Source organism: Drosophila biarmipes, chromosome 2R (genome assembly GCF_025231255.1).
Source record: "Drosophila biarmipes strain raj3 chromosome 2R, RU_DBia_V1.1, whole genome shotgun sequence".
NCBI lineage: Eukaryota > Metazoa > Arthropoda > Insecta > Diptera > Drosophilidae > Drosophila > Drosophila biarmipes.
Window position 1 is genome coordinate 14421851 of NC_066615.1, and position 18379 is coordinate 14440229.

Genomic DNA, 18379 nt, shown 5'->3' on the forward strand with positions numbered 1-18379 from the left:
AAAAGTAAATAAATAACAAGTATGTAACAGGGGGCACTAGGTTTTTGGAACCGATGTTCGAGGGTGAATATTGCCATATATCCAAAAACTCCCGTTGACTGCCTTGGCGCCACTTTCAAAACCGGTTGCACCATATGGCGGTGTTTCGTTTCAATTGGTTTTTTTAATGGTTCAATGTAACTTTATACCCCCGACAGACGTCCTTCCTTGTGAAACTCAAGTAGCCAAAGGAAGCTACAAGTTCAGCGTAAGTTCAACTCACATGTGGGGCTTGATGGAAGACCACCGTCAAATGGCATGTTTTTTTGGGCTCGAGCTGTGTTTAATCTCCGACTCGTTATTTCCATAGTTTTGTACAACTTTTTAGCTAGAACTTGGCCATTTAGATTTGCAACTCCTAGAGATTACAACATCCGCTTACAACTCGGGCGGTGGGCAGATAAATCATAACTAAAAACCAGCCCAAGAAATGGAGTTTTTCCGGGAAGGTAGTACACTTTACTATAGTATACCCAGCACTTTCCACACATGACACATGAACTTGTCCGGAGACACTGGCTCCATTAATAATTTTCACACGGCCGGCAAAGGGGCCTTGTGCCATGTAAATTTTACAAGCCTCTTCCACCTTTTTCTGTATTTTCTGGGTTGCGTAAGCTGATACGTTTGGCTTTTTATGCAGCACCATAATTATATTCTTTATTTTGTTTATGGGGAAACAAGAACTGGAACAACAGCAACAACACCAGGGGTTTTTGTGGTTTTTGTTGTTACCGTTTTGGTCACTTTACAAATAGTTGAGGAGGAAAAAAGCTCGATGGGACCTCTGCAGTTGGCTATGAGCGGGTGACTTGGCAATCAAACCGGTTGTCCCTGCTCCACGGCTCCGTCTGCGCCTGTGTTCGTGTGTGATTTATAGTTACGCACAAGCGCGCAAATCCAATTAGACGAACTGGCTGACTGGCTGGCTGGCTGACTGACTGACTGGCCAACTGACTGGCTGGCAATCCGAAGCTTGGCCCGCAGCAAATGCCACCAGGTTATAGGACGGCCGCAGCTTCGATTCGATCTGAAGATCTCGGCCCAATCTCCCCCAGGCACTTCGCCACAGTTGTCATTGGCCGAGAGCAAAATATTGGCCCAAACGACGCCATAAAATGTTTCAAATTCTCTGACCATTTTGTATTTTTGATTGATTCTTGCATATTCTAAGATTTTATCAAAAGCCATATTTTAATATTTTTTGATGGCAGAGAAATCTATCTTCCCTTTAAATTGAGAAGAAATGGATTCGCATTATAAATCAAAGTCAAAATTAAATCTATCTTTCCTTGTATCTTTGATGATAATGAAATATTAAAATACTGTTTTTTTTTGTTTTTTAATAATCTTAAAAGTCAAAATAGCCTTATTAAAATTATATAAGCTGAGTTAGGAAATATTATTTATATTTTTACGTAGATTGAAAATAAATTTCCTATCAATATTTTCCAGGGACTTTGTTTATTTACCTTAAAAGAAGAGCTCAATTTGAGTTATTTTTGTGAAGACCAATTGATTTCCCTTATTATATGCACACATAAAGTCGGCTATTACCCCATTTATCTGTCTTTTACTGTACAAAAAAAGATACAAATGGGTCGGGAGACTGTATCTGTTTTTGATGTTTACATCATCGCCAATGGCGGAACTTCAGTAGTGCCCCGGCCACACAAATGTCGTCCACCGTCCATCGTCCACCGTCCACCGTCCGTCTTTGTTGCATTTTTCGAAAATATACACATTCAAAGAGCGAAAGAAAAGCGAACTGCAGCCGCATCTTTATCTAAAAATTGAATTGAAATGTATGTCATAATACCTTTGGCATGCCGGCCAGTTGCTTGACATTAAAAATGCGATGCCCCAGCCCCCCACAACCCCTTGCGGCCAGAAGAAACCACATATGGCTGAATGCAAATTTACTGCCATATGGAGCAGAAAAGCTGATGACGTCGTCGTCGTCTCACTGAAATTGAAATGCAACTCACATTTGGGGCCCGCTCCTAGTAAACCATTTAGTGCTTTTCATTTTTTCGCAAAAGGGCCCTGGTGTTGGGAGGTTGCTGTTGTTGTTTCCCACGTTAAATGGGTCTCCAGTGCGATATCGCCATATCGAGATCTGGGTCCCCATCCCCGATGAGGGAGTGTTCCACACGTTCCGCACACCTGAATGCTTAAACAGATCGGACGACCTGGCGACGGATTCGGAATCGGAGTCCGGATAACCGATAACCTTCGGGTGGTTTTGGGGCTTTTCCTATGGAAAGTCAAGCCGGTCTACGGATTTGGTAACAGCCGCCGGACAATAGAGCCCATTTGGTGGGGGCCGGCAAGGGGCAAGAGCAGATTGATTGATAGTCTCGGCACATTCCAAGCTTCCCTTTACATGCACGGGGAGAAAAAATCGAATTTTTTGTCAAAATGGAAATGCTGTTATAAAGATGAGATAGATCCATTAAACGATTCAAACAAAAAGAAATTTGATTGAGAATAGATTATTAAAATTTGATTATCATATTTTAATATTATGGTTTAAGTAATCTTTACTTTATTGAAATATCTCTCAACGATATGATTCCATCTTAGCTAATACTGTCTCAAGTTCATTGTTAAACAAGAAAACTTATGTTTCCCAGCAGTTGTCAAAATAATTCGTAAGTAAAGGTGCGATTACTCATAGCTGTTATCTACTCTGCTAATTTTGAATGCCAAACCGCAACTTTTTTCCGTGTACACCCCCTCCATAAACGTGTTTCGCCCCTTCCCGCTCGCACTTTCCCAGTTCATAACTCGGTTTTGTCTTTTGGCAAGTAAATGCGATTGGATCAACAGCCAAAGCGATGATTAATTGGGGATGACGACTGGAGGTGCGAACCTGGGATTGGGACTACGAAACGGGCGATGAGAAGGTGTTGTACCACGCCATTGCAGATGGGTCAGATCCCAAAACAGATCGTCTAAAATCGTCCAATGAACCACTCGGACATAGACACAAGACCTGAAGATCTACGATCTGTCTGGAAATAGACACCACGCCGTTGCTGGACCACAGCCATTGATACTGATTGGGCTTTGTTCTGGCTTCGGGATTCTTGCGAACTGATATTTGCATGTTTGGGCCAACCTTTCGCTTGTACCGTTAAATCTGCGCCACTCTCCTAGCACGGCCGTAAACAATAAATTAGCCAAAGCAGCAACAAAACGCCTCATTAGCACCTGGCTTGCGTGCGATATCCGAGGCTTTCGATTTAACGGCTTGGTCATGCCCGATAAAGTGATTGAGGCCCAATTTGATCTGGCCCAAAGGGTTCAAGTTCGAGCTTAATTAGGTTCTGTTTTGAAAGCATAAACATTCTATTAAAATCGAAGTCTAAGTTCCTATTCTAATTTTGGCAGCTTGTACTTCCTGGATTTCAGGGGCTTACGTTTTTTTTCAGGACTTGTATCTTTTTATTTTGTTTTGGCTTGAACCATTTAATTATCATGTTTTAAAAAAGAACCATGGTTTTTCTTTGCAAATTTAATACTTTAAACAACTGCTTGGGATAAAGCACCCATCTAAATTATAGGTTTGAATGAGTTCTTCTAAAGAAAGTTTTGGGTTTCAACTACGATCTATCAAATCAACATTACTGAGTTGAAGAAGATTTATGATAGATACATTCCAATAATGCCGCCAGAGGCTGGTTTTAGAAAATGGCACATCAGTCAAAATATTATATTCAATATTTAAAATAAGCTTTAGTTGGTAAACTTTTGATTTTTATCAGAGTAGGAGTATAAAATTTAACAATTTAAAAATATATTCCAGTTTTGAATGCAAAAGCAGGTTTATCTTAAGTAAATCGTAATGTTTAAATAATAAAACTGTGATCTCTATATAATATCCTTAAAATAATGTGGCTGGTTTAAGACGCTCTATATGAGAGTCACACTAATTAAGAACAGCAATAAATATTCATGTTAGGTGCAGAGCAGAACGTGCCATTTTCAAAGGAAAACCAAGCATTGTCCAAAGATTTTTTGGTAAGAAGTTCAAGTTCGGAACCCCGACTTCGTTGGTGGTCTTGGGTCGCCTGTCTGCTCCTCTGATTCTCGGATTCTCCTGAGAGCACACACTCTTAATTAAAATCAACTTGCGCTGAAATGAAAAGTGCAAACAGAACATAAATCAACTTTGAGTGAATCAGAATCGGAATCGGGCTCGGAATCGGAATCGGAGTCCTCAAGATGCCCGGATCTCTTTTCTGGCCCGAACTGGACCCAACGGCCTTGCTTATCAGCCGTTTTCCCTTACTTTCCTCGTTCGCTGGCTCTTTTGGCTGGCCGTCTTGCCACACGCTCTTCTTGTTCCCTTTGTTTTCTTTTTCGGGCTCAGTTTTTTATTTCGGATTTTTTCTTGGTTTTTGGCTAAGTTGCAGGCCATTTTGCCGCAACAGGTTCTTGGCTCGCTTCTCGGGCTCTCTCCCGCTCTCCCTCTTTCGCTGCGGAGCCTTCCAGTCTTCGGTCCCGCTTCCCGGACTCTCTCCTCTTCCATATGGCCAAGAACTGGACAGCGGCAACAGGTTCTGAGCGAGGAGAGCCCAAACTGCCGCTCTCACTCAGTCTCCCACTGAGATAAGTGACTTTCAATACGAAATACAAATATACCTGTTTGCTTTGGCTCTGCTTGATAAGAGGCTCTAACCCCCATTATTTAGCACTAAATTTACCACTGGGTCTTACGCTCTCTCCCCGGCTCTCTCACACACACGCTCGCAAGCCGCAGGTAGAGCTACAACAACAAGGGCTCGCGAGCGGTAGCGTCTCAAGATAGAGATACTCTCTCTCGTTCTCCGTCTCTCAGGTGGACTGATTTCCAGCTGGCTGTTAACGTGGCCTAATGCTAGACATCGAGGGTATTTTAGGCTGGTAAACTGTTTTGTAACAAAAAAAGTACATGACAGCTTGAGAACCGACTAAGTTAGAAAAAACATTGCTTACTTCTTGGCGATTGTATCTTATTTTTGTACCATTTTTAATTTCATTTTTAAGAAAAGATATTTAATCATAAAGTTGAACTTCCGCACTTTAACTATATAAAATTCTAAGTTTATGTAGATAATATCTTTAAAATGTTGTACTATCATATAAGACTACCTCAATATTATCTCAATATATTGTTCCACCATATTATAATATATCAGATACAGATTGCATTCTAAAATTTAGTGTGATATGATTTAAAGTAAAAATCCGAGGGTTTTTTATACTGGTTTGTAAGAAAAAAGTACATTATAGCTTAAGAGACAACTATGTCGGAAAAATCATTGCATACTTCTTAGGGATTTTACCCAATTTTTGTACCATTTTGAATTTCATTTTTAAGAAAAGATATTGAATCATAAAGTAGAACTTCCGTACTTTAACTATATAATATTCTAAGTTTATGTAGATAGTATCTTTAAAATGCTGTACCATCATATGACTACCTCAATATCACCTCAATATATTGTTCCATCATATTATCATATAGCAGATACAGATTGTATTTTGAAAATTAGTGCGATATGCTTAAAAGTTAAAAATCGAGGTTATTTTAGACTGGCAAACTAGTTTGTAACAAAAAAAGTAAAAAATAGCTTTGGAGCCGACTTAGGCAGAAAAACTATTGCCTACTTCTTGGCGATTGTATCCTATATTTGTATTATTTTGAATTTAATTTTTAAAAAAAGGTATTGAAAAATAAGTAGAACTTCCATAAAAGCTTTAAAATGCTTTAATATCATATAAGACTATTTCAATATATATATATTTTGTTCCATTTAATATTATGTCAAATACAGATTGTTTTCCGAAAATTAGTGCCTTGTTAAGGTAACTTGAGAATATCAATATGAAATAAGTAAATAAGTATATGAAATTGATCAACTTATAATCTTATGGTGGTACTCCAAGTCAAGATATTACATTTCGTTAAGAAATTTATACAAACCTTTTATTATGTCATTCCAAGTTATTTGGGTATACTTAAATCGTATCTTTCGAGTCCATATGGAGAGCTCTGCGGCATTTTCGCAATCTGGGAGTGAAACAGCCGGAGAACGGCTGGCATGAGCCCGATTGGGAGAGACGTGTGGCACACGGGCACGAGCTTTGCCTGATCGCGAGTTTCAGTCTTCTTTTGGCTCTCGCAGCGTGCAGTTCGTGAGGAAAAGCGGAAAACCCCAGGAAACCCAGAGCGTTGCATGCCCCGCGATTCGGGGCTCGTGTCCGTATACGTGTGTACCTGTGTGCCCCGCGAGTGTGCGAGTGTGTGCCAGCTTGTGAGTTAACAAAAATTAAGCAACCAAAAAATGCACAACAAATTAAATGCAGTTTCTAGTCAATGAATATGCTGTGAATAAGTTTAATCAGCTCTCGAGCTCGCGTAAAAGGCAAAAAAAGAGAGAGAAGTCGTAAAAAACCGAAGAAACAACAACAATCAGTGGCCAAAAGCACGAAACGGCATTAAAAGCGACAAAAACAAAAGGTGTCGTGTAAAAATGCGCCTGAAAAATTACAAAATTCAGCAAACATAAACAAAAAAGAAAACCGTGTACAAAGATCAACCTTCGAGGCTTTAAGAATTCTTCCGCCCAAAAAATAGTTCTTAAACAAAAAACTTTAGTGTTGTGGCTGCTTTTGCCTTTTAGCGGGTGGCAAGAGGTTTCCGATTCTCCCTCTTCAAAATCTTCATCCCATTCTTCTGCGTCTTCTCGCCTCTTTTTTTCGTGGCTGCCCCAACAAGTTTTCCCCCCGACAACAGCGATTTTTCCAACCAGTTTTTGGCGCTTCAAGACTTCTGCCCCTTCTTCTGCTTCTTCTTTTCCTTCTTCTTCTGCATGTGAGGAGTCGAAGAAAGAGTCGGGTAGAAAGAGTGTCAGAGCGAGACGGGGCTAGAGACAAGGTGGAGCTCAAGAGCAGCTGCAAATTTCGCATGGGTCAGTTTCAAAGACGAAACCATTCCGATCTCGTTTCCATTTCTACACCCTTAGCCATAAAACCTGGCTTAGAAAAGTCCCCGTAACCCCCGACTCCAAATAGGTGTCGGGCAGTACGTGTTTTGGATTATTTTCGAGGGGCGCCGCTTGAAAGAAAACACACATTTGCGGTAAGAAACATAACTCACTTGGCAAATCTATCTTAGAACTGGCATCTGAGCTGTGGTTCGTGAGACCACCGAGGAGTTACATAAACTAGTGCACCCAAAAAGATTCCGAGAACTTGAAACCGAAGGTGTTTTCTTCTGGACTCGATTAAGGAGTATTAGAACGCGGAACAAAGCAGGCTAGAAAACACTAATGCAATTGAAAAGCTGATAAGGCAGGTAGAGTGGACTAATGGAAACGAGTGATAAATAGAAGAAAAGCAACAGAGCGCTTTTAAAAGTAAAAATATTACATGCCAAAATATAAAAAAATATAGAAAACTTAAAAAGGCTTCCATAAGCTTGAGCAATCTCAAATTTATTTTAAAGATAGCCTTCCTCATTTTGATGTTTAACGTTTTATGAAATCATGATATTAGACTACCGTTTAATAGATCTACTTTCATTTGCTTTCTAAAATCATTGTAATTTAAATGCAAAGATTGGCCTGAATTGGCCTAAACAATAACTGAAGCAGGGGCCCCAAAACAGTGGAAAATTTGCATAGACAACAAGGCTAGAAGAAAACAAATTCCCAAGTGCTAAAGAATTCCGTTTCTGATTCTGCCAGCGATAACGGACAATAAAGAGCAGGAGAGGCAGCAAGAATAATTCAAGCCCCCCGCCCAGGTGACAGTTCTGCACTCTGCAATCCAGGGAAAGTGGGCGTAAATGGGCGAATGGGCGGGTCCCGGGGGGAAGGAACCCGGAGCAGGCGTAGGGTTTCCATGTCGTTTCCCTGTGACGACTTATCAACCGGGCGGGGCTGGGGGGATCGCTTAGCATCAACATCAAATACTACTCAAGAATTTCCAAGCAAACTTGTTTGCTCAACTCGCCAGCGATTTGTGGGAGGAATGGGGGATTGCTACACCGAAGAAAACAGCTTTAGTAGTTGTATTAAGAGAAAAATATCAAAATAGAAAGGCCATAGGAAGTTGTTGGTAATAAACAACTTGAAAATAAGAAGAAAGGCTTTGTTTCTGATAAAAAATATTTAAGTGGAATCACCATAAAAAGTTATTGATAGTAAAATAATCCAAAGAAGAAATATTTTAATTTTCCTGTTATATAAACTCATATACAAATGGTATACAAATACTTATGTATTATCACCATAAAAAGTTATTGATAGTAAAATAATCCAAAGAAGAAATATTTAAATTTGATTCATAAATATAACACACGTTAAAAGTTGATCAATGTATCATAATAAGAATTCCTAATAACTCAGTGGCAATAGTGAACTGTTGTAGTGTTTTTCTCCGTGTAGCCAGGAAGGTAGGTAGGTGGTTCTGGTGGTTAGGGTGGAGGTGGAGCACAGCCGAGTTCAATACACTCGGCGGCATTCGGAGACGAACATTTGGCTTTTGGGTGTTTTGAACTCATTTCGAAATGCGTAAAATTCGTTTTGTCTCGCGGTCTTTCACTGCGACGACTGCCGTTGGGCGATTGATTAAATTATAGAGATGTGTTGTCGAGCGCCAATTGGTTTGCCGATGATCTATTTAATTAGGAAGGCAAACATCCGTGGAATGCGCTGCGCGGCGACCTTGCCATATTCGACGGCTGGCTTTTCTATCTGCCTTTCATTCCCAGCCTTTTCAAGTCGTCAACTCCATTGGCAACCCGCTTGTGTGTGTCTTTTTCGTTTTATTTCCCTGTTGCCTCTTTCCACGGAGAGTTTTATCTTATCGGGCACTGTTGCCGGCTTGGCAGGCTAAGACTAATTATAATCTTATCTGTCACAACTAAGTAGTGCAAACATCAGTGGAACTGTAAGCGAAACACAAGACCCATTGAAACATCACTCGCCGAGAATTCGGGTTCAGATCTGAGTTCCCTCGCCCGACGGAGCTGTAAATTCCTCGCATAATAAGCTTGAATTTCGGGAAATCAACATGCAAAGTATTTTCCCAAATTGCGCAAAAAAGTGTGATCCCCTTGCCTGTCAGCCCAGCTAAGCAAATAAACACTGGCAATGATATAGGGGAGAGTGCCAGCAGAAGAATTCAACAAGCCCGAAAGAAAGGGTTCCCAAGAAATTGCCATTTCATCATTATTTGAGGTAAGACGGTCTGCGAGGCAGGGAAAGATTTACCAAGGTAAAGGCAACAACAGTTGTTTAGGGAGCGATCAAACTTTCTAAGACTGCAGAACTCTTTAAAGTGAATTCCAGCTCGGTGATAAATATTTTTCTACTGATTATTTACTTGAGCTTAAGACAATAAGTACGTGTTTTCTTAACTATTTCGTTGTGTAAAGCTACTGCAATGAAACACTAATTTAGGGTTCAGTATTTAGAACTTACTATGTACAAGTGATTATAAAAGGTATTTGTTTACTAGTATATAGCTGAGGTTACCATTGAACAGCTTTGCCTCACCTCATGCCGGAAAAAAGAGCTCTTTGTTGGGAAAATGCCAGTTATGATAGTTCTAAAGACATTTATTTTTACCTTCTCGTACCTTTTCCTTTCTTTTCTGGGGTTTCTGAGTTTTTACAATTTTTATTTGCATTGCATAGAGTGCGAGGAATTCGCTGCGCAAATATTTGTGCCCCATACCACTTGTTCGTATCTGTATCTGTATCTGCCTCCACATAGCAGATACTTTCCACCTTGGGCCAGCATCTCGCTGGCTGTGGAAATGATAAGCGCAACGAACGACCTTGTTTCCGAAGCCAACGACCTTCGCAATTTGCCAAACCAATTACAACTTCCCGGGCAAACATGAGATGTAGCATCCTGCTGCGAGATTGTGATCTGGGATCAAGGATGTGGTATTCTGGGATCCGCACTCCGAAATCCGGGCTGCGACGGAAGTGAGGTGGAACAATTGACGGGATCGTAGGACCTGCTTAGGTAGTTGACAGGATCATAAACAAATGCCGCTGGATAGCCCGCAGGGAATGAGTTTCAAATCTGCGCGCTCCTTCCCTTTCTAGCCGGTGTTTTTCGCGAGGGTTTCTCGCTGTGTGTGGGTGGGGTATTTTCATTTGCAACTACCAAGAAGCGCGGCTTGGGAATATCTTTTTCCATTTCTTCCATCTTTTTGTTATTTGCTGCAAGCCAAGCGCGGCGGAGCACTAAAGAAAGCGTTGAACTTGCCGCAGGTTGCAGTTGCCCATGTTGCCAGGCCCTTTTTTGCGGAAATCCAGCGAGCGAATTACATTTAATTGTAAATTTATGCGTCTGCTTCCGCCCCCGACCCCAAATCACCCCCGCCATCCTCTACTTGGGACCTGGGTAGAGTGAATGCCTCGCGATCTTCACCTTTGTGTGAATGTTTCTGCAGCAGGTAGTTGTGTGAGAATTGACAAAGTTATAATGAGTCGACAATGTTGAGAGTGCTCAGGAAAAGGGTGATTCAGCTTATGAAAAAGTAACAAATTTAAAAAAAGAATTTAAATTGTATAGAAATAAATCTGTAAAAATAAAAATTACAAACAAAGGGCTGGAGACAGAATTTTCATTTTCCATTATCAGTCTAACATTACTAGATGGTTAAAGTACGTAATTGACATGAAGATCATAATATAATATACATTGTATTTTCCCGTGGAGTTTTCCCAGTGTGCCCCTAAAGCCACCGAAACCCACGGCAGCCTTGCCAACACCTCCGCCCAGGTACATAGGTGCACATAATCATAACACATAGCCGGGCAGGTAACCACTTCCATTCATCTCGGCGCTGCTTTGTTACGCTTGTTAGTAGCTGACACTACAGTTCAGATTTACGACGACCTTTGGGCCTCTTTGCATGCGGCTATCAGGTATCCGGGCATCTCAATCTAGGAACCCGACCACCTACGCCGCGTGTAATATTCGGCAGATACTTTTAAGCTGATAGACAAACACTTGGCTGCGGAACGGTTTGCTGAAGTGGAAACAGGGGTCACAGTTCAAAAGGAGAGTTCCGAAGGTTGCCAAAACAATATCTCTGTGATTTATTGTCCCTTCAAGAGATTCTCGTTGCGGAGATTAAGATATCAGCGGCAGTCAATAGGAAGATGCTGAAGCCGCATTTAATTTGATGTTTTCTTTTTGAGGAAACACATCTCTCCGGATTGTTAATAGAGATCAATATGCGTTTCGCCATGGCGGGGTTTAAGCCATTTGTGACCTCGCCATCGATTGGCTGGCCATAAAAACCCGTTCTGGGGACTCGAACCGGGAGCTGCTAACTGGAATTGGAACTGGGAGCTGCGAAGTGGGAGCTGGGAACTCTGAGCCGACTAGCACTTGGTATTGGCGAATGCCTATTGGGGACTGCATTTGCGAGCCGGGGTGTGTGTGCTCATTTCGCTGGCGCCACTCCGATTTTGCATGTTTTCCGCCTTTTGTTTTTGTCATTTTGCATTTTGACTTGGAATTTTTGCGGCCAGCAAAAGTGTCTAATTTCGCTGCAGACACAAACGCAGAGCCAGAAAGCCACTTCAACGGCAATCACATGGCTGTTGAGCAGAGTCTCGGAACTGACCGAAACCGAAAATTCTACCCAAGGCCATAATTAACAAATTGGTGATTAGCCGGAAAGCTTTCTTAGTCGAAAGTCGACAGAGACCAATGTCATTGCACTCCTGGAAAGCTGTAGCCAGCAGATTTATCTACCACGTACTTTGCCCCCATCCCGAAAACAGGCTTCCTCTTTGGGGGCTTCTTGCCTGGGCCTAGGTCTTCTGCCTCTGCACAGGGAGAAAATTGCGGGGTAGTTGATAAGTTCAAGTTTTTAGTTTGTAAATATTTCAACAAAATATTTGTAATATATTTATTTAATAAATATTTATAATATTTTAAAAGCTGTAAGGTGTAGAGGAATATCTGATTGCTTTCCATGCCTTAACTAGTTGGGAATTATAAGAACGTAATGAAAGATGAAGGGTAGAAAAAATGCGTACAATTAATCTGAATAATCAGCGATCAAACTTTTAATTAAAAAAATGTTATAATCTGTATTTGGGAGACTAAAAGTCCGATTAAATATTTGATTGCAATTCATGCCTTAACCAGTTGGGAATTATAAGAACGTAGTGCAAGGAGAAGGGTAGAAATTGGTCTGAGTAAAAAGTATTCAAACTTTTAATAACAAAAAGTTGTATCCTGCATTAGAAAGACTGAATGTTCGATTAGACCCAAATCAAGGGGATTTATTCACTGTATCGAAAGGATGTTCTCTCGGCCAGTGTAGCTCCGTGTTCGTTTTGTGTCTGGCTTTGTCAACAGCCTGGCAGAATCCAGTTTTCGCCTAGGATCGCATCGATGTCGATGGCGGAGCCGTGGCCGAAGCCTCTGCAGTTCCAATTCCAGTTCCAGTTCTCTGGGCCGGCGCAGCAGCAGCTCATAATTATGCATTAAACACTCGAAGTTTACGGGCCAGAAGTGGCAGCTGCAACTGCGGCTTTAATGGACATCAATTTGCATGGAAACCATACAGAAAACGATGACATTTGAAAGAGCCAACTGCGTGGGTCGTTCGCTCTATGGCAATATGCAGTGTGCAATATGCTATTGCTATATGCTGTCCAACCGAAACGAAACGAAATGAAATGCAGTCGCCAAATCGCATTTGAAAATGCACAACAAAAACTTGTTATTGGCTTAGACCCCGTCAGAGTCGCCTCGCTGCATACTCGCCTCGCCTGGTCTCGCGTCCCGACTTGGGTCGCCTCTTCTCGCGTCTCGTGGGTCAATGTTATGTAAACCTGGTTCACTTTTTTGTATATATTCCTCCTCGCTTTTTACCACACACATAATACGCTCAACTTATTACACAAAAACCCAAATAACTCAACAAATATTTACGGACGCAGTCAACAGAAATCGATTCAATTTTCCTCCCCGCCTCGCTGTCTCGCTCCTGCCGTCTCTTTCTGCCGCCATACAGCCGTCTCTCTCGGTCGGCGTCTATGTGGATTCGTCTTACTGGTTTGCTTTGGCTGCACTGCATTCCAAAGATGCGAGTTGCGGACCGGACCCGATAAGAGAAATAAAAGTGCAAAGCAGCCACATCCAATGGCCGGCACAAAAAATGTCGCCAGACCAAATTAAAATAATTTAACACATATAATTTCGTGTATTTTTCGCTTACATCATAACTCTTGTCCGCAAAGGTGGCCGAAAAATGAGATTGAAATGAAAATCGGGCAGCTCTAATCTCAGAAACACATCGGCAGAAAAGCAGGGGCAGCCGGACTCGAAGATAATTCCTGCGCTTTTTGCAAAACAAACTCGGTAGCTTACATTTTTGAGATACAATAAAATAGAGTTTTTATGGCGAAAGCAATAAAATAAAAAGGAACTATAAGAACTCCCTAAATAGGCCACCCTTTCAAACAAACTACATAACTTACAATAAACCCAAGCCAATCTTTGATACCATCAGCCCCACAGACCTTGCCTGTCTGACCCTTCTCAGAGGTGGCCGAAAGATGAGATTGAAATGAAAATCCGGCAGCTCTAATCACGAAAACGAAAGAAAAACTAGATGAAAATGCGCAACCACAAGGAGAACGGAAACGGCTCCGAGATGAGCGAGCCCAAGGCGGTGGGCCAGAAGAGCCTGGCCAAGATGGAGCCGGAGAACAACAATAAGGTTTCGGTGGTGTCCAAGCTCCTGCTCAAGGATAGCAACGGGGCTGGCAGTCGCAATGCCAGCTTCAGTTCCGCATCGGTCGCCGGTTCTGTGCAGGTAAGTCTCCCTCCTTTTCACCAACCGGTTTCGGGTTTCTCCTCCTCGACCGCCTGACTCGGGTGCTGGCTTCTTGTTTTTATTATTCTTGTTAATAAATCCTCAAAAGCGCGCAGAATTCCAATCGCACACCGGCTGACTCACAGGCCCCAAAGACCCGGCTCGCCGTGGCCAGCAAATGAAACAAAAGTGAAGGCTGGCAAAGATACAACCAGAAATAAAAAACCAACAAACGGAACGCTACGAATCGGAGCCAAAAACCCACGCACAGTGGGTCTCGCAGTCTGGGAATTCGATGTTCGATACTCGGACCACTGCAGGTTCCTAATTGAATTATGGGCCTGACCTCCATTTGCATTGCCCAACCCGGGAAGTTTCGTTTTCGATACTCCACATACTCCACTCGCATGGCCCCTGTGTGTCACCCAGTCGCCGGAGGAAGAGACTCCGAAAACGGTACTTGGAGAGCTTGGTTTATTTTCGGGATCATCTGCGGGGATCCGCTGATCGATCAGCCCCGAGCCGACCACTCCCCCAGATGACCGAGCGACCATCTCTCTCCTCCGCAGGATGCGAGTGCGGGTTATTAATTGGAGAACTGGCCATGAATGAAGCCGTAGGAATGCCGACTGGCGTGTGAAGTTGTTTTCTCGGTGCCAAACGAATGAATGAGTGCCAGTTGTCTGGGTGCTTTGGCTGCTCATGAGATAAAGTGTGGGTTTTGATAAGGAAGCTGTAGAAGTGTGGCCAAGGTGCGGTGCTAAAAATAAAGCGGCTTACTCTCCAAATACTAAATGAAAAATAATTAGCATTGGAAAGAAAGCTTAACAAATTTGTGTGCTTCTCTACGCGAAACGCCTTTTATTTCGGGGTATCTTGTGGTGCCTCAAATAATAGAATAATTACTTTTAATGATTACTTTGTGGCTGCCGAATTCCCAGAATATTTTGGAAACTTCCACTGCTCTTTGCTTGCCCCCAATGATCCCATTCTCCCATTAGACACACAGACACATGGCATATGTGGCCCGTTCTGTTTGATTTGCCCCGTCACCCATTAACCCCAACTGAATGGCTGTGAGCCAGGGCCGCCGTGTAATCCCGATCGATGCTCCGCTGTGTGGCAGTGAATGCCACACGTTGGAAAACGGATTGCCTTGCGTCCAAAATGCAAAATAATTTACCAAATTAACGGTACCATTATCAGCAGCGACGATCCGATCAATCAAAGTGAATCCGATCAATTAAATCTTGCCTCCGAGCGTGGCACAAAGAGTCGAGAAAACGGAGAAGAGAAATGGGCAGTAAGAGGAAAAGAGGTTATGAACAGAACAGAGCAGAGTGCCAAGAACATAGCTCATAGATGAGGATGCAGAGAGAGAAATGTTGGGTACTCAGAACTAGCTTGGCAAACAAAGTAAATGCTCTAAAGAATTCGCGCTGCCAGTCTTTACTTTTATTTATTAGTGAACTCTAAATATAAACACAAACCTTATAATAAACCCAAATCCCTTTTTGGTACAATCTAAGCATATGAGCGAAATGTTCTAAAGAATTCGCGTTTATATAAAACAGCAATTGGGAAAAAAGAATAATATACTCTAAGTAAAAACACAAATAGCCTCGAAGAGATAACGATAAACCAAAACCCCTCATTGATACCTTTTAAACTAGCTGGGGATAAAAATGAAATGTTCTGAAGAATTCGCTTTTAAATATGGCTCAACCGAACCAAAGGTCAATATTGGTTCCTGTTGTTCTAAAGAATTCGCAGTATTATTTTTTTTAAGAATTTATTTTAAGTTAGTTATGTGTTATCGGGGTTCCACAATGGTTCTACTTATTTAAGCAAAGGAACGAGCAAACAAAAACATTTCTACTTTATCTCAAAGTCAGCTTTGAAAATTTAAAAACATTCTTTAGTTTCCCTATGATTTTTCCCAGTGCAGCTGATCGTGCTGATGATAGCTCGGCAAAGTTGGAGAAATGTGGCTGAGAATTGGAACAGCATTGACCTTATCACCGAAAGCCCCGTCTGCAGGGGGCCTTTGATTAATCATCTCCATTCTTAATTGTGGCCCCATCTTCATATACACTGTATGCCGATTGTTATCATCTCTTCCTCTCGGCTTTGCAAAACAGCAGAGATATGTGCTTTCCATAGCCTTTGGGCCTGGCTTAGAAGTCGAAAGAGAACGGCGGTCGCTGGATGGATGGATCGATTCGCGGATCGATGGACGATGGCGGGCAGGTTATTGAACCGCTTTATTCTCGGGCATTTGTAACGTTTTATTTTTCATCTTTTCCATACATTTTGAGCCTCTCCGCAAACGCTAATTACTGGCGAGGCGCACGCTTTAGTTCCAGTTATTAGACGCCAAGACTCCAGCTGGCCCGGAGACGCCACAGAACTGCTTAGTACACCCAGTGCATCCATTGGTGGTGGTCCCACCACCACCACCACCGCCGGCCTCGTCGATCCTCCGCGCTTAGAACTAGTTTCGGGGTCTGGCTCAGATATTTTTGCATCGATTAGGCCACATTCCACGCACCTGAATCGCGCCGCTGGGCGTTGCAATCTCTTCGGGGCTATTTATAGCTGCAATCGAATTAATTGTGGCCACGCCCCAGCGTTAGTGCCGGAATCTCTGACAAAACAAACTGTAATGGGCCAACTGGGTAATGGCCATAAGGCAATGGCTGTGGCTAGTGGGCAGTTTCCAATGGGCTTGACGAAGGTCGTCGCTGTCCGTTCTTCAGCCTCTTCTTTGCTTTAGATGAATGCGCAGATTTCTAAAGAAAAATAATTTGGTTATAGATGTAAAGATTTTTTCTTTCTGCTTCACTTGGTCGTTTTTTTTTGTGTTACCCCTCTTTTTTCTGTCGAATCAGCCAAAGCACTTGACGCTGCACTGGAATCATCGTTTTTGTCTATATGTACCTCCGTAAAGTTCAAGTGTTTGCTGGGGCCCAAGCCGAAGCGTGAGCTGATCGAGTTGGAGCCAGTGGGGCACCTTAATCGCCGCTTCATTTCCGCGCTTTCAGAGCTTTCCTTTTGGCTGCGGAAATGATCGCATATTTCGCCCAAAGAGATCTCCGCCAGCCGAAGTAGCCCATCGAGCTGGGAGCTGGGAGCCGGGAGTTGCGCAATTAGGGGCGGCTAAGCGGTCTGGTCCACGCCCCAATGGTTAGCACCCTGGGCGGTATGAAGGGGTCTTTAAAATTATAAATAGATTTGGACTGGAAGAGTCTAAGAATTTCTGAGTTAGAACAAAAAAGAGGGGTGATTTTATACTTGTTATGAAGAACTTGGTAAACGCTTTTATCAATGGTACTTCCTTTTTTTAACCTATTATGTTAATTTACGAAGAACTTGGTAAACGCTTTTGTTATTATTATTATTTTTTTAACCTATTATGTTAATTTGTTTAAAATGATACTAGTTATAAGTGTTTAGTTATTACAATATATATAATAAAATATATTTTTTGATTTTGCTGTTTAAGAAGAGAAAACTGTTTTCCTAAAGCCTTAAGCTTAAATGTTTATAGCGCGTATTATATCTTATACATTTATCTAAGGAGCACTGGTTTCATCCGGCGTATGCCCATTCTATTATGATGACTCCCCAAGAGTATGCCACCATCGTGCTCGCTGGCATTTCCTCGGCTGTCTTCTGTTTCGTTTTCATTTCCAATGCCTGTCGAACGCTTCAAGCTCAGCTCGGCCAGCTCCGCTCAGTTGAGCCCGACTCTTAGCGCTCATTAGTTCTCTAAGTCCGCCAGCCCCGACTGCCGACTTGTTTCTCACACACCGCACAACACACGCCACATTGGAGGCTTCGGCTCTGCAATTAATTAATGCCAACAGTCCGGCAGCAACATCAACAGCAGCAACATAAGCAACAGCAGCAGCAACAGCAGCAACACGAACAAAAAGCAGCAACAATGCCGCCTGCCAGCGCTAAATTCTAGCCAGATTCCAGCTAAATTGTTTTGGCCTGTCTTTGAACTCGGACCGCCTTAGCTTCTTCCCTTTCGCTGCCAATGGTTTGCATTTTTTCAGCTGAAAAAAGGAAAAAATTATAGCAAATAATTGCGCAGCTCTGGCGACAGGTGCAACACAACGCAGCACAACACTCCTTCATCTGGCAGAATGCCCCCGGAAAAATGTAGTGGAAAATTTCACCTATGTCGCTCTCGGAATCGGAATCCATTGTTCCGGACATGGAAATGCTCTGGCCCATTGTATGCACTTCTGCTTCTGGCCATCGGGCATGAAGATTTCTTTATGAGCGAGCACAGCCCTAATTAATTAACAGGCCAAGTGAAAATGCAGTCGGCTCGGCGCTGCTCGCCTTTCCTAGCCAACTTCGATTTCATTTTCCGTTGGAGTTGCTGCCGTTTTTCTTGTGTTTTTTTAGTTTTGCTTTTTTTCGGCTAGTTCTTGAACCCACACGAGCAAGAAATTTCACTTTTGTTTCT

General features: G+C 42.4%; 1 protein-coding gene across 4 annotated transcripts in view; it reads left to right on the forward strand.

The window, feature by feature from the left end:
- The first annotated feature begins 6210 nt into the window (after positions 1-6210).
- The window catches only part of LOC108036388 (protein Shroom), a 46987-nt gene continuing 34818 nt past the window's right edge, over positions 6211-18379 (forward strand). The window contains exons 1-2 of one of the 4 annotated variants that reach the window (XM_050888285.1): positions 6211-6344; positions 13591-13896. In XM_050888285.1, coding sequence (XP_050744242.1) covers positions 13693-13896 — 204 coding nt within the window. In that variant the 5' untranslated portion in view covers positions 6211-6344; positions 13591-13692. Of the gene's footprint in view, positions 6345-13337; positions 13897-18379 lie in introns of those variants that run through there. The other 3 variants (XM_050888286.1, XM_050888287.1, XM_050888284.1) reach the window with 3 other exon arrangements.